This window comes from Schistosoma mansoni, chromosome 3 (assembly GCF_000237925.1).
Source record: "Schistosoma mansoni strain Puerto Rico chromosome 3, complete genome".
NCBI classification, from domain to species: Eukaryota; Metazoa; Platyhelminthes; class Trematoda; order Strigeidida; family Schistosomatidae; genus Schistosoma; species Schistosoma mansoni.
The window spans coordinates 27038850-27056229 of NC_031497.1; the positions used below are offsets into that span (position 1 = coordinate 27038850).

Below are 17380 nucleotides of genomic sequence, written 5' to 3' on the forward strand. Positions count from 1 at the left end.
AACAGATGAATGAATATGATGCAACAAAGAACGAAGGAATAGAGATCTGGATTGTATTAGATCCCATGTGGTTTGGCCGTTATTATGGCAGCAGTTGTATTATCTGGTTCAACTATTGATTAGTCTGTTTATATTGATAGTAGGATCAGTGACGTTTTATGTAACAACTGACACATCGATCAATTAACAACAGCCAGAACCTTAAGGCTTATTGGTCTTCAAGCTCCTTCTAACCTATTGTCATTCTAGAAGTTGGAGATAGAAGGTGCATTAATTTTCATGATTCAATAATATACTGAAAATATCTGACCAAACAACAACACAATTCATAAATTGTAATGAGTACATCGCTTAGTCATTTGTGGTGCTAACTAGAGTAATGATGGAATAACTAATTCATAATAGATCTGGAACAATAAGACATACGACAATGATTTATGGGTTGAACGGCAGCTTAGAAATAGAAAAATATAAAAACCAACCGTCTATTAACCCAGAGAGGCTCCAGGCGGAGTTATTAATGATAAAATTAAAATCTAAATAATAATCATTCATATGATAGTCTCGAACGTCATACTTCCAGACTATTCCTTCCATTATATATCAGAATGTAACTTATTTACCAAGAACCAGACTAATCTACTCTGGGTTGAACCACACATTGTTTGTATGTTGATAATTAGTACTAACCCGGCTATCCAACGAGAAGGTCGAGCATGTTTGGGACCTACAGTATACGGAATGCTTTCATCATTAAGATGTCGTCAGCATAGAAACCATATGATTGAACCTTAATACAGATTGTTTTCTTGTTTTAGACTTAAAAATGAATTCCCTTCAAAAGCAGTCCTCTTGAATGAAGTGGCATATTTAGAGAAATTACTTAAAAATCCAATTTCCCCAGTTGTCCTATGTCATAATGACTTATTAGCTGGAAATATTGTTATGCCTCAGGATGAAAGTAAGTTTAAAGTACTCCTTTTTTTCTGCATGTTAGTAGTATTAATAGTAAAACCCGTTATGTAACAGGACGTGTTGTTGTATTATGATTATCGAACTTTACCGAATAACTACAGATCTCGCGAGTGCGGGATCGTGGATACGCACTGGTGAGGAGTCCCATAATAGGACGAAACGGACGTCCAGTGCTTCCAGGTTCTCCATGGTGGTCTAGCTTCAATTGGCTCGTGATTTCAACTATGAAAATACTAAATCCTCCACAAAACCCCTTCTGAACTACAGATTTGTTCAAAATGAAACATTTTTTTCATTATAAAAAGTAAAATATTGAATGGATTAGTTTTTGTTAGTATGTGATACGTTCGTAACAGATACCTTACTTGCTTATGCCTGTTACCCCTTGTGAAGCATAGGCCACCAACAAGGATGTCAACTCTGTCACGGGCTCTCCTTTACAATTCTTGATAAGTACTGTTCATTTCTTCGATGTCTGCCTTCAATTCCCGACACAATGTGTTCTTTGGTCTGTTTTTCTTACTCCATTATTGATGATTCAAAGTTAGGGCTTGCTTCGTGATGCAGTTTGGTGATTTCCACAATGGATGTTCTGCTCACTTCCAGAATCTTTTCACAATTTCCTCTTCAATAGCTGGAAGGTGGTTTGTTCTCTGTCACAGTAGATTGTTTCTGATGATATCCGGTCAACGGATCTGGAGTATGTTGCTTAGACAACTGTTTATAAATACCTGTACTTCTCTGATGCTGTCTGTAGTTCTCCATGTTTTAGCTCTGTAAAATAAAGAAATACAGGACTGATGTCTCAACCTATTTAAAACTAATCAGCTCAATGTATACCTGAATCTTTATTTATTTATTTATTTAAACACATAAATATTGGTACAAAGGGCCACCAGATACATATGCGCTACACAAATCTCATTTGATTTGTGTAAGGGCTGTGATACTGCCCGGATGCCCAAACCGAAACAGGTGGTTTTCTTAGGGAGCCACACCCAACCTAAAGGTTTGATCCACAAGGCAGTGGAGCATCGTGAGGAAATGCTGTCCCATGGTAGCCGGTGATCAACGATTGATTTATACGCCATTTGTTCCCTCAGGATCCTGGAGTTAGCCCATGTACACCATTGGTTTGGAATCAGGGTTTTCCAACTGCCCTAGGTGTATTTTCCGTGTCCACCAGCCCGGTTAAAGGACAGGACATTCGCTTTTTTCCTCTCGATTTCGTAAACAACAATAATGCCACGGGAACGTATTGATTAAGACTTCCCAGGCAAACGCTATATACGCGTGGCCATGTGAGAGCATTTGGAGAGGGAGAGCTGACTCTCCCCACTCTCGTGAAGAAATTGTTTAGTTTTGAATCTTAGATTTTTTTCGCGTGCTTACAATACTTGGGTAATTAGAAACGGTTGATCTACACTAATGCGACCACTTCTATTGCGTAACCCTATAACGGCAACTAGCGTAAAACACTTGACTATTAACACATAGAGATGAATTATAAGAAAAATTAATATTCGAAGTAGAATGAGCATTGGTAACAAAATCTGAGCAATCTTATGATTGCCTTAGTAGAAATAAAAAGGGAAGTAAAGTACAGTCAATAATGGGATGAATAATTTGATAACAAGATGGCTACAAAATCCACGTCATTTACAATTGATTAGTCGCTGAGTCGTGACCGATGTCATTTGTGTCAAGTCCCTTCTTAGCACAGATCGAATTCCATCGACCAAGTTGCAATGTGGTTATTAGTTTAGGTAACTCGACATCATGGTCACTATATTGAGATGTAAGGTGCTGGTTAGAGATAGTCGAGAGGAAGCCCTGGACCTAGGTTTCGCGCTATTTGGTACTCGTTAGCAAGGTGTGCTTATAATCTTGACAGAACTGGTGCCCCCAGACGCATTCGATTCCGTGTCACCCAGCCTCAGAGTCAGAAACGTTACTACTGAGCCATCTGGGCTGCAACCGACTTCTTGTAGGACTGCGATGTATTTGCAATTGACTAATTGATGGGTTGGGTGGAGATTACTGGTAGGCGGCCTATGCTCCTCCACGAAGGGTAACAGGCGTAAGTAAGTAATTGCTGGGTACACGCCACAGGTACTCCTTGATGACGAGTGCCAAATAGAATGAAACCTCGGTCCAGAGTTTCCTATTGACTGCTTCCAACCACCACCCAACATTCACGTCAGTTTTAAGGAGAATTTTTCAGAAAATTAAGACACAATCGTTACTGATTTCTATTCTTTGCCATATATGATAACATCTTAAGTCATCTCCTGGAGCCCTATCGGTGAGTTGTGGTAAAGTGATAGATGTCAGTCCTAGATAGTTCTCTTTCATACCATTGATCTATATGGTAAACTGGCCTAGGGAAATAGTGCCTGATGATAAAGCTGCTTGGATAGGATTCGTAACACTTAGGTCACTGAAACTGGTGTTTCAATATTGTGGCATTGGTTAGATTATTGTTGCTGCACCCGAAAACACCATTGAAGTTCAACAAAACTTACATGGTATTACCACGGAATGTAATGAATTGTTCGGATACAACCAAACAATGCATTCTCAGGTAATATAGCGGTAGATTATTGACAAACAGTGTTACGTAAAGATCATTCGAAACCAATGAATCTAAAAACTGTTCATGTTTTAGTTAAAAAAACCACCAGGATATTCTGTAAATTTGTTGAATCCAAGTTCGGAAATCTCATTTGTCATCTTTCATTTCTCTGACCTCTTCTACCTCGACATAAAGCGCTAGCTGATATATGATTAGGTTGGTAACAAGCTAGGGCCGGGATGGTATAGACATTTTATCACACTATAAACTTATTGATTGGTTATCTGAAACATGTCGGTATTTTCAGACTTTCACACTATGGCCTGCACAATAACATGTATCAATGTGTTGAAACTTTTAGCAACAGTGGCGTAGTTGCATACATTCTCTCTATCTTCTTTCAATCTTAATCTGATGACTAATTTCCATTTATTCTTAAGTAACTGTAAGGATGGCTCATTGGCAAACTCAAGAAGCCCCGTAAGAGCCGAAAACATTCCATCCAATCACCACTAGGGGAACATTCTAGAATGTCGACGTGTAGCTTCCCTTTTGGATGAATAAGAAGGACCCCCCTATGTACCTATTCGCTGTCCGAAATGATGATTTACTTTCAGCCAAAAAACTATAATTACCTAACAGTTTTATACCATAATTGACACTGCTTTGGGAATAAAATTCCTACTTACTAGTTTTCTGTCTTCTTTCTTGCGACGTTGCGGGTTTGATCGTTCAAGTAGTCTAGTAGTATGCGGCATAGCAAGAATTCAAGACTCTAGATATAACAATAACCATGCAGCGTAGTGTTCAGATATGAGTGTGGAATGAGTAAATATTATGTAGCCATGTAGTAGCATACTTCACAAAAGCATATAAGCAGGCAAATACATATTTCAATAAAATTTCATCTATTCTTGCTTTTTCATAGCGACAATGTTTTTTTCTTACGTTAAGATGTTATAAATAGAAGGTTGTTTAACATTTCTATTTTTATCTCCCTCCCTCTCTCTGTTTACCTTTTTTTTGTATTTTTCACCATAAAGAAACAGTCCATTTTATTGATTTTGAATATTGTGGATTTAATCATGCAGCATTTGATATTGGAAATCATTTTTGTGAATTTGCTGGTAAGTTGATAATCGATAATCTATGTGACTAACAACTTAAATTATACATTATCGTGATCACAATGTTGATGAGATGTAAGATGGTTAGAGGTATTTATTAGGAAACACTAAACCTTCATTTCATGTTAGTTGGTACTTGTCAACAATGAGTGTCTACGATCTCATGGGAACTGGTTTTCTCTGATAGTTTCGAACTCGCGTCATTCATTTTTACAGGTTGGGATATTACCATTGAGCTTTTTGGGAGGTGATTGACCTGTTTTGTAGAATTGAGATATTTATGTTGATTAGTCACTGCTATGTCGAATCTACCAGTGAACATTAGTCCCTTCAAGGTTTCAGGTACTCCTTTTTGATGATTATCAGCTCCCAAGAAGCCAGGTTTAAGCAGCGTTTTCTTTTGATTACCTCCAACCACCTAACATATCTGCGCATATATGTACGTTTCTTATTTAATGGAGACGTAAATATTGATATTGTCTATTGGTAAATCATCTTAGCATCATTTATTACTGAGAGTATACAAACACTTCAGTACTTCTATCGAAGATTATATAAATCATAGAGAGGAATGTTGAGGAGTCCTATAATTGGACAAAACCACTGTTCATTACTCTCTAGCTTTCACTAATACTCCAACTGAGATCAGTCAGTAACGAATAGAACCTACCAATTAAATTAGTTTCCACAAAACCCTTTAAACTAAGTGGATTGAAAGTTGGGCAATACATAATTGGTGGTGGTGTTAACAAAGTATGGTAAAAATTGATCAGAGTAACTGTGTAATGTTCTTATTATTGGATTTTAACTAGTTAATCGCCTTTATACACCTTAGCGATGACCAGAAACATCATGAACTCAGTGGAAACAGCAATTGTAGTAGCATTAATATGTCGGCAATCATCCAATGCATTGATGAATTGACTAGGCATGAATTTGGAGTGAAATATAAACAGACATCAATATTGGGGTTGTGGAAATTGTTGAATTTTGTTAAGGCTACAAATAGATCTAAGTTAGACGACCATTGAAACCTGAAATCACTGGAAAGCCATTTCGTCCTAGTGTCTAACTTCTCAGGCGCGCGTATGCATGACCGTTAAACTAGGGATTGAATCCAGGACCGGATTCGCAAGGGAACGTCTAACTTCTAGACTGTTGGGGTGATCCAGAAGACTTCTCGCAAAAGACGAGAAAGGCTTAGGAAACACTAAGAAGCAATTTATCCAATCAGTGTTCACTAGGAGTTTTGCCAGAAACATCACGAAAGTGAAAATTCACATGTAGGGTTTCTGATTGGCTGATTACTACACTGCTACTATGTTTAGTAGCATTCCAGAATTTTCGGAAATCCCAAGGACTTCTTAAATACTATAGAAACCCTATATTTTCTGTACAAAAATGAACCTTTAGAGTAAAGTGCTTCTCGTATATTTCGCGCATTTTCTCTCATGTTCAAGTTGCTGTGTAGATTTAGCTTGGAGGCTACGAGAATAGCTTAGGAACCGAGTATAGCGTTCAAATAGCAAGACTTATCATAGACCACTTGTACATCAATGGATTTCGGCTTGTTGGTTCAGAGGTCAGGCTTTAGCCATGAGACCAGAGGTCATAGGTTCGATCCTTTATGGGGTCATGGATGTGAGCTTCTGAGGAATCTCATACTAGGATGGAACAGCTATCCAGTGCTTCCTGGTTTTCAATGGATATCTAACTTAAGTAGATTCGTGATGTCAATAACATTCAATAGTCTCCACAAACCTTCAATGCTACTAAGTTCCGTATTATTTCATACATTCTATCTCCTGTTTCTATTTGTTTCTCCATTGTTGTACTTATTTACAATATTACTTCAAGTAGCATGAAATCTCTGTCAAGTATGGATTCTTACTAGTTGTTGTCTTAAAGTCATCTTACATAATATATTGTATACATATTCTACCTCAGTCAAAGCATTTTGAAGGCGTGTAAACATAGTCTACGGGTGAAGTTTAAATTCACTTAGTATTGTTTGTTTGAATCTTTCCATTGATGTTTAGGACTGCAACTGGTTAGTCTCCAATTGGCATTTATGCATACTGTGCGTATTGCCTCAATATAGCCTAAATTCATGAGTCCCAAATAGGACGAAACGCGCGTCCTGGGTTCCACTGCTAGCCACTATCCATAGTCTACGGGTTTTTTCTTTCCTCTAAAATTTAAGATTCATCCGATATTCACTCTATCAGTTATATCTCTAGTTAAGTATATATAATGATTAGAAGTCGTTGAATTATTATATGAACTAGGAATTCCAGTAATAACGCAATTTAGACTAAGAAGAACTGACTAAGCATGAACGACTGTATTGTATATGGAATTCGAAATCCAGACAGTCGTCAAGTACAAAGGAAATCATTGGTTCACCACAGTATACCACATTCTAGATTATGTAATCATCATTATATTCATACTTAATATGTAAATAATTAAGTTACGAAATTAAATAGACAACATACAACTGATAATTTTAATTATTGGTTTAAATAATAAACAATTTACATTATCATTAAGGGAACTTATCAGACTATTTTGATGGATGGTTATTATTCATAGTTCTATTGCATAAAATTATTTAATCATTTGGATTAATTTCTATCATACGTTTTACTATTCCTTAGTTTTCAATAGTTGACTTCATAAGTCAATCTAAGCTAGACCACCACTGAAAACTTGGAAGCACTGGACGATCGTTTCATCCTAGTATAGGACTCCTCAACAGTGCTCAGCCACGATCCTGCATGTGAGACTCGAACCCAGGACCATCAGTGTTGCGGACGAAAGTTAAGCCTCTAGACAACTGAGCTGGCATCCAACGGTGTTAATGTCTAACTTCGATTGATTCATGATCCTGGTTGGTACAAAGAGGCACCGAATACACATGCGCCACACAAGTCACTTGATTTGTGTATGGGCTGTGATACTCCCCGGATGCCCAGACCGATGCAGGTGGTTTTCTTAGGGGACCACACCTGGAGCCTTTGACCTAAAGGTCTAATCCATAAGGCAGTGGAGCAACGTTAGAAGACGCTGTCCCATGGTAGCTGGTGACCAATCATTGGTTCATACTCCATTTGTTTCATCAGGATCCTGGAGCCCATGTGCACCAATGGTTTGGAATTAGAGTTATCCAACTCCCCTTAATGAATTCTCCATATCCACCAACAGGGTTAAAGCGCCGGACATTCGCTTTTCTTCCTCTCAATTTCGTAAACAACTCCCGTGGTGCGAGAAGGCGATGAGTAGGTGTTATAACTTGTGGCCGAGTGGATGCCCTGTTAACGTATGATGTGATAAAACCGCCAATCAGAGAGCAGTGAATTATTGATTGGAACAGTGACACACGAAAACGGTACGAGCAGTCTAGAGTACGTGTCGGTCCCGCTTCTGCCTAGCCCAACCAGTTAAGTCCAGAACATCCTCTGCGATATGAATCATTATATTTCAAACATGCTGAGTTTATACATCAAACAGGCTGACCACATCGTACCAATAAAATAGGAAATAACACTTGTACAAGATTTAGCCAAATGTGGCTGGAAATGTGGGAGGCAGTATAATAACAGTCTATAGGTCAAAATAAAGCTTATAAGAAGGGGGACATGAATATGAATAGTTTAGTTATTTAGCGATTATACGATAAAAAATATATGCATAATATTGGTCCATAAATGGATCCCAAAGTTACCATTCACTATTGTTATCGGGACATAACAGTAGGACTTCCTTATCAGGGACTGTATTCGTGTGGTCATGTGAGAGCATTTGTAGAGGGAAAGCTGACTATCCCCACCCTCGACCGTACCAGAGCATTTGAGGTCGGTAAGGCTTTAAATACAGGTACATCTAAAGCTACCCTCATGAAGATAGTGTGTGACTGGCCTCAAGAAGTTGTCACTTGAACATTGTGGTCACGTACCCATGTCATCAAGATCACTCTTTAACCCAGTTTCCTACCCATATCCTCCAAGAAGTAAAGTATTCTCTCAGAGTTTGAGCAACCTGGAAGTGACAACTGATTTCATTATCCATCATAACATTCGATATCACCCTCAAATTAATTACAATCTTTATCACTTACTAGCAGTATTAGCCATATGAAAACAAGTTCTATCAAGATCAAATTGATATTGAATGGTATATGGGATATTAATCATTTGTATAATTCTGTTCATAACTAAACTAATTTCTTTTTATAGTTAAAATCATGAGTCAATTGAAAGTAGACCGCCATGAAAAACCTGGAAGCACTGGACGGCCGTTTCGTCCTATTGTGGGACTCCTAAGCAGTGCGCATCCACGATCCAACCTCACGAGATATCGAACCCAGGACCTTCAGTATCGCAGGCGAAAGTTTAGCCCTCTAGAAAACTAAGCTGGCATCCAACGGTGTTAATGTCTCACTTCAACCAATCCACGAAGTTGAGTAACCGCCCACCAGGACGAAATGTCCTTCCAGTACTTCCAGGTTTTCCATGGTGGTCTAACTTCAATTGACTCTACAAAACCCCCCCTCCTGATAATCTCCTTTTCTTTGATCATTAGGTATAAATGTTGTCAATTTTGATAACTATCCAACAAAAGAATATCAACTTATGTGGATAAGTAAATATTTAAAAGCAAAAAATTATTATGAAAAAAAATTTAATCAACAAACAGAAATGATTCAGAATGGATATTCCACGACTCCAGTAACAACGATCACTCCACATTCCAACTGTATTCATCAAGATTGTAATGATAATAATAATAATAATTGGGAAAATGAAAGTTTACTTGAGAAATGGTTGATTGAAGTGAATCATTTTGCTTTGGTAAGTATTGATAATTATAATCTAGTAATCGTTGTTTATGTTGATGGAGTTTTGTTCTCTGAGCTGAATGGTTTAGTCGTGGAGCTTTCATCGTCCTTCTGAACGACTTCGAATAGAAGTGAAGTGTTTGAATTTCTCCACATGTGATTTATAACTTGTCCTGTGCACGTCGATGTTGATTGGTTCTTATTGACCTTAAATCTGTCATTGTTTACATCTAGGTGTACAGGACAAGCTGTGAACCATATGTGGAGAAATTCAAACACTTCACTTCTACTCGAAATTTGTGCTGATAATGTCGTTCAGAAAGACGATGAAAGCTCCACGACCAAATCATCCAGCTGAGAGAACAAAACTCCATCAAAATTACCCAACTGAGCGAAAAATCTTCTCCACCATCTCAGTCGTTTATCCTGCTAACGAAATCGATTAGAAAGTATTCAGTAGGATTAAGAGCAACAAATTTGAGGGTTGAAAGTATGGTCTTAACAAAGTATTTTCTATAAATAATTAATATCTCTGGGTAGGCTGTTTTTCTATACTGAAAAGAAGATCAAAGAATGTCAGTTTCAAAGTAGTTCACTGGCGGTAAGGTCAGAAAAACATGGAGCTTTTATATTGAAAATAATGACAAAAAGACTATTCAATCAACCTCAAGTAGATATTCTTTTAGGCTCTGCAATCACGCTCCATGGTCGGTACAATGTATTTCAACAAGTTCCCGTTTCTTACTTCTTGGTCGATCCTGATGATAAATATTGAGTGATCGTCAGTTAGAAGTTAGCAGTCCAGTCAATCGACATCTAAATAATGTACATTCTTTTCACTGCATATTGCCGACAACCACGATATCTTTAATTGGATCTTTGTAACTTGTAAAATGAAAATTTGCACACCTTTCAGAAACGCGCCTGAATGGGTTATGCGATTAATAGCCATAATGATGTATTAAAACAAACAAAGTTAGATAACTTTTTGAAATATCTAGATCACAGGAACAGGTAGCCCATATGTTCAAACAGGCTCTGCAATCACGCTCCATGGTCGGCATGACTATTTTGAACTTAGTTTTCTTTTCACTCATTTCAAGAAGTATTACTGACGCTATTCGAGCTCTTCTTGATCTGTCTAAGTAATACTTTTATGCTATTTAATGAATAGCCTTGAAATGGATTTCTAAAAATCTAATTGGGAAGTCATAGTATGAGGAGTCAGTTAACTTGAGAGTGAGATCTTGTAGACCTTTGAATTTCAACTCAATATTTTGAAGATGAGTGACACCTGATGTAAGACACGTCGATCCCAAGTTAAATCCCTGTTGGGATTGTAGATGCTTACTGATTGCCACTCACAAATATTATCGGGTTAGTTACTTAGTTCTCTGGTTTCCGCTATTCCTTCTACATGATATCAGTTTTTGAATTTTGTGTGATGATCTTGATATGCCCACTGATCCTAACGTTAGATATGCAAGGGAATTTGCCTCTAAAACCATCAACGTCCTTCACACAACAGTCTGCTTAACATAACTTTGAGACCGAATTGCGTGAGTTAGTTTGTTGGTCAGTGAATATTCTACACCGCGGACGATGATTGGTTCCCCAAAAAATGGAAGATGACTGTAGCGGAGACCTGTGTACTGTGTCTATAAAGGCTTATCAAAGAACCTAAACGATTAAATGTATGACTAGTTATGAACCGAAATAATCATCAAAATAATGCATTTATTGTATAAAATTTAGGATACAAGTCTCATGCTTCATAGATCTCAATAACTTTAAAAGAAGATATGACAATAGTAAATGGGTTAAACAAAACTTTTCTGGGATTAGTTTATCACCACTTATAACTCGAAGTTATTTTATTCTCTGAACTGATTAATGTTTTGTTTTAATTACCGAACCTTTTCATTTACCTGGGCTTAAAACCAGTCGTAACTCTAGAAGTGTTACAGGCGAAGTTTAACTGATTTTTTTGGTTAGCGTTTTCTCTGAGCTGAACGACTTAATCGTGAAACTTTCCAGTGTTTTTTCTTTTCAAGAACGTTATCAGCACATATTGTATTGAGAAGTTATCAACATTAAAACAAAAAAACATGCAAACAACGACCAACATACGTATAGACAACCAACTTCTAGGTTGACAGAAAACAAGCAACCAGTTCATTGTGTCGAAATACGAATAACTTACTTCTTAATGAAATGTGTGCTGATAATGTTCTTGACATTGAAAACTTCACGAATAAATCGTCTACTTCAGAAAACTTACCACCTTCAAAATCGTCATCCGGAGTTACAAATATTCTTCTTTATCATCTTAATCATAACTTATTGTAAGTTGTTAGTGAGAGATACTGTCGGAAATAATAATGTAATGGATTCATGTTAATCTGCTAACAACGTCTGGATAGAGAGTGGTGTTTTACTTTTTTTTAAGGTTTTTGTGTTATATAACCAATTTCTTTCTGTATCCAACTGCCTCTTTTGTTCGTTTAAATTTGTGAGTTTGACGAAAAGTTAGTCAGTCAGTTACAACGTAGAACTTCCTACGTATGTAAGTACATCAGTTCCAGTTGCCATACCACAACATTAGCACAGAGATGCAGCTACCGATTCAAACCCCATAGTGGTAGAAGTAGTAAGAGTATAAGCAGTAATCGGAAAGATTAGGGCTTGAAGATGTTATTCAAGGAGTATAATCTAGTGAAATAAATTTGAAAAGAGAAAAAAATAAAGGTACATGAAGAATTCAGAAGATTAGAATTTGGTAGAACACAAAGAGTGGATGCACCTTCGCTATTGCAAACAATGTTGAGCCATTGCATTCAAGGTCTCTAACTATCGATTGCTATCATCTCGCGAATCCCAACCAGGTAGTCTACACCTACCAACATGGCTCAGTCCAATTGTCAATGACTTCATGGATTTGTACCATGTTTTAGTCTGGCCACCCATAGCTTTTTTCCAACCTATTCTTACGCCATAAAACATTGCACATGGGGGCAGTCGGTGGTTGGGCATACGTAACACGTGTCCCAGCCATCCCAACTGATGAAGTTTCACTATTTCATCAATCGATTCGCCATCCTTACCTAGTACACGTTTCCTAACAACCGCATTACTTACCCGGTGGTCCCAGGATATACGAGCAATGCTTTGAATACACCTTTGATCGAAAACTAGTAGCCTACGAATATCCTTTACTCTTATCGGCCATGTTTCACTGCCATAAAGTAGGACGGAAGGAACTGCTGCACAGTAAACCCGTCCTTTGGTTAGCAGTAAAGAAAATGGTTTACGTTAGCGAACTTCTTACGAATCCTTTGAACAATGAAGATTAAGATAGGAAAAATATGTTATACTATCATAGATGTGACATATATTTATGGTGTATAAAACTTTTTAAATTAGCCCATTCACCAAGTATTTGGGTATGAGCCACAGTATAAGTATGAGAGCTAGTAATGGTAACCAATTGTCTGAACCGAGGTAAGTGAAGTCGGAATCTGACCAAAGTTTGAGTGTTTCGTCTTGACTAGGCGTGAGAAGGCAGTGAGTAGGACTTCTCTGGCAGAAGCTGTATACGCGTGGCCATGTGAGAGCATTTGGAGAGGTTGAGCGGACTCTCCCTACTCTCGGCCGTACGAGGGCATTCAGGGGCCTTTTTTGCTAGCTCAGTTTGGTTATTTATAAAATATATTTATTTATAGATATCACAGTATATGTTAACATTTAATTGTTTCTTGATTATTTTTGTCATTTACACAGTCGGCTCATTTATTCTGGGGTGTTTGGGCAGTCATATTATCAGTTCAAGAACAGACGAAATTTGATTATTTATCGTAAGTAATAATTCATTGATGAATAAATCAATATTTTATCATTTCCAATGTTTTTCGATCAATTCTAACCCATTGATTAATATTCTTTTCCTGGTTACGGTTTTTTAGCAAGGTTCTTTTTTGCGGGATGGGATTGCTAACCCTCCATTCCAACCCTCCTTCTTTATCAGGGCTTGAGACCATCAGTAACCCTAGAAGGACTTTAGGCGGGGTGGTTGACTGGATTATGAAGACCTACACATCTCAGGGAAAGCATGGAATGCAGTAGAAAATTTAGACATAGTAAGATAATTTGAACTTGGCAGATAATGTGGTTCTTCTATCGCATATACAGCAACAAATTCATAGGAGCGCAGCCACTGTAGAAGGCGCCTCTCCAGCAGTAGACCTTAACATTTACGAGAGAAAGCAACTCACTGAGCACCAACCAAATCACAATTGATGGAGAAGCTCTGGAAGGGGTGGAAAGCTTTACGTACCTAAGCAGCATCATTGATGAGCAAAGACGATCTGATCCAGATGTGAAGGCAAGGATTTGGAAAACAAGGGAAGCATTCCTACAATTGACGAACATATGGAACTCAAAACAACTGTCAGCCAACATCAAAGTCAGAATCGTCAATACAAACGTCGAGACAGTTCTATTGTAGGAAGCTGAAACTTGGAGAACTACTACAACAATAATTGAGAAGGTACAGTATTTATAAATAGCTGTTCATGCAACAAACTCCATATCCGTTGACCGGATACAATCAGCGACAACCAGCTGTGACAGAGAACAAACCACCTTCCAGCTACTGAAGAGGAAATTGTGAAAAGATCCTGGAAGTGAGTAGAACACACAATGTGGAAGTCACCAAACTGCATCACGAAGCAAACCCTAACTTTGAATCATCAAGCGTGGAGGAAAAGAGATTGACCGAAGAACATATTGTGTCGGGAATTGGAGGCAGACATCGAAGAAATGAACAGTACTTGTCAAGAACCGTAAAAGAGAACCTATGATAAAGTTGACATCCTTGTTGTGGTGACCTTTGCTTCACGAGGGGTAACCGGTGTAAGATGATATTCTATCAGCTTGAAACTGCCCAATAGTGTTTACATATGAGTCCAGACAGATAGGTAGATAGATAGACAAACATCATCAATACAATTGTAAATTGCTACAAACTGTCGTACTAGAGATTAGCGCTACTAAATGAAAATAAGAAAACAGATCGAAATAATGTTGTAGCGAAATTAAAAAGACAGATTAAACATTAGGAATTTGGTTCGTTAAGACAGAATGAAAGGGTATGTATGAAGGGACATTGGAATTCAAGATCGAAAAGAAGATAAGAACTGAATGCATCTGCTCCATTGTTTACGATTCTGAACGCTGTCATCCCAAGTCTTCAAACACTGATCGCCGTTATCACGCTAAGCCCAACAAAGTAGTCTGTATCTCCCACATGCCTCAGACCAATAGTTAGTCGTTTCGCGGACTGATGCCTCTTTTTCTTGTGATAACAGTTCAACATAAGATCGATATCGAATGTCACTTTGAAGTTAAGAAATGCAACTATAATGTGGTGTGTTGGTAAGTATACCTTTCTAAAACTTGACGAAGAGTGAATACCTAGTCAGAACATTCACGTACATGTCCTAAATCAGCCTTATTTTCCCAAGTTTTCTGTTCGTGAACATCACGTAGGCGTTGGATCTGCATAAACAATTAGTGACTTGATGGACTGCTACTACGTTCTAGTTCGAGCCACCTCAACCTTCCAATATACTCTTAAACTAACAAGCATTGCTTGTCAAAGTAGTCGGTGGTTATCTCGACACGTGATGTTTACTGGTGTTGAAATAAATAAGAAGTACGTATATGAAATCGTTGAATGTTGATCTAAACCATTTCGATAGTTTTGAACTATCTGATTGAGATCCAGACTACAACCACAATCAATAATTAGAAACATTCGATGATACTGTTCAAATGGATTCACTCTTTATCTTCTTCTCGATCTTTGAATTCTAGTATTCCATCCCATGTACTTTTTCATTCCATTTTCACACAAACGGCATTCTTAATGCTTAGTATTTCTTATTATCATTATCACTACATGGAATTTCATTGTGATATTGTCTTCGAAGCATTGCTCATAAATCCTGGGACCATCGAGTTAGTAATGCAGTTGTTAGGAAAAGGGTACTAGGTAAGGATGGCAAATCGATTGATGAAGTAATGAAAGTTTATTAGTTGAGATGGCTGGAATACGTGTTACGTATGCCCAACCAACAACTGCCCCGACGTGCGATGTTTTATGGTGTAGGAGGAGGTCGGAAGAAAGCTAGGAGCGGCAAGACTAAAACATGGCACAAATCCATGAAGTCACTGACAATTGGACTGAGCCATGTTGGTAGGTGTAGACTACCTGGTTGGGATTCGTGAGTTGATAGCAATCGATGGTTAGAGACCTTGAATGACATGGCTCAAAATCGTTTGCAATGGCGAAGGTGCATCCACTCTTTGTGTTCTCCTACATTCTAATCTTCTGCTGGGATCACCGGGTAAGTAATAGTGAGGTTAGACACAGGTTATCATTGAATTATGGTAAATTAGTTGATGAAGTCATGAATCTTCAACGACTGAGATGGTTGGGCCTTGTGTTACGTATGCCTGAATACCTATTACCACGACGCGCTATGCTGAATAGTATTGGTGATGCTTGGAAGAGAGTTAGGGGCGGCCAAACCAGAACGTGGCATCAGAGCTTGAAGTCACTAACTTCTAATCTGAGCCATGTTGGTAGATGCAGACTCCTTGGTTGAGGTCCGCGTGATTAACGTAACCAATGGTTGGAGACTGTAGGTGACATGGCTCAGAAGCGATCACAATGGCGCAGGTGCATACACTCTTTATCTTCCCTTAAACCTGGGGATTAAAATTGCTTCATATCTGTCTTCCCTCCTATACTATATCCTTATATACAATCTTTCCTTTATATATTACCACCACTAAACCAACTACTTCTATGAATTCGGTGTTCATCTTGTTGTGCTGACGAGGTATGGCAACTTGGACCGATGCAAATGTGTGCCTGGTCTTACGTTGTATCTGACTGACTGACTGAGATTCTAATCTTCTGAATTCTTCATGCCTTTTTTTCTTTCGAAATTTATTTCACTGGATTATACTCCTTCAATAACATCTTCAAACCGTAATCTTCCCGATTACTGCTTATACTCTTACTACTTCTACCACTATGGAATTCGAATCGACAACTACATCTCTGTGTTAATATGGTATGGCGAATCGAACTGATGTACTTACGTACGTACGAAGTTCTACGTTGTGATTGACTGACTGATTGTGTTATTGTACATAATATTGGTAAATTGAACTAACTTATATTTATATCATATTTATAAGTTGATTATAATTTATTAAACATATCAATCTGTAATGATGATGATGGTCAATGAAAAAAAAACTTTCATTATTTATAATGATTGTTATTGTCTCTAACTGCCTCCCTTCCCCTCTCTCTCTCTCTCTCTCTCTCTTTTGTTTATTCATTTATAGATATGGTATCTCTCGTATTAATCAGTATTATTCAATGAAAAATCATCTTACTACATTTAATTCATAGATAGTGTTATATACTACTTAAATCTTCATTTTCAATGATTGGAACAATATTCAACTTGTTACTAAGGATATACATTAACATTAACATAATTGATACTTTTGTAAAAAAAAAAACAACCTCTAAAGTAGATAATGTGAAGTACATTTGATATTATTATAGTTCAATTAAGTTGTATTTATTATTCTATATCTATATCTATGTATATGTATATCGGTTGGATACAGCAGAATACAGGAATCTATCGTTCATTCATATATATATTCAATCAATAGAAAATCAATTCGATCAATGATTCTGTTCCTTTTTTTTTAGTTTCTTCTCTTTTATTGATTTGTATCTTTCTTTATAATATTAGCTGATAGATAGACAAACTG

At 37.5% G+C, this 17380-nt stretch overlaps 1 protein-coding gene across 1 annotated transcript in view; it reads left to right on the forward strand.

Annotated features, from left to right (window-relative positions):
* Smp_015050 (choline kinase) overlaps positions 1-17108 on the forward strand; it is a gene marked incomplete at its 5' end in the record, with an annotated part of 28234 nt that extends 11126 nt beyond the window's left edge. The window contains 5 exons of the mRNA XM_018799824.1: positions 819-961; positions 4594-4677; positions 9262-9530; positions 13298-13371; positions 16940-17108. Of these exons, the coding sequence (XP_018651574.1) occupies positions 819-961; positions 4594-4677; positions 9262-9530; positions 13298-13371; positions 16940-17006 (637 nt within the window). The 3' untranslated portion in view covers positions 17007-17108. The remainder of the gene's footprint in view (positions 1-818; positions 962-4593; positions 4678-9261; positions 9531-13297; positions 13372-16939) is intronic.
* Positions 17109-17380: the final 272 nt, after the last annotated feature.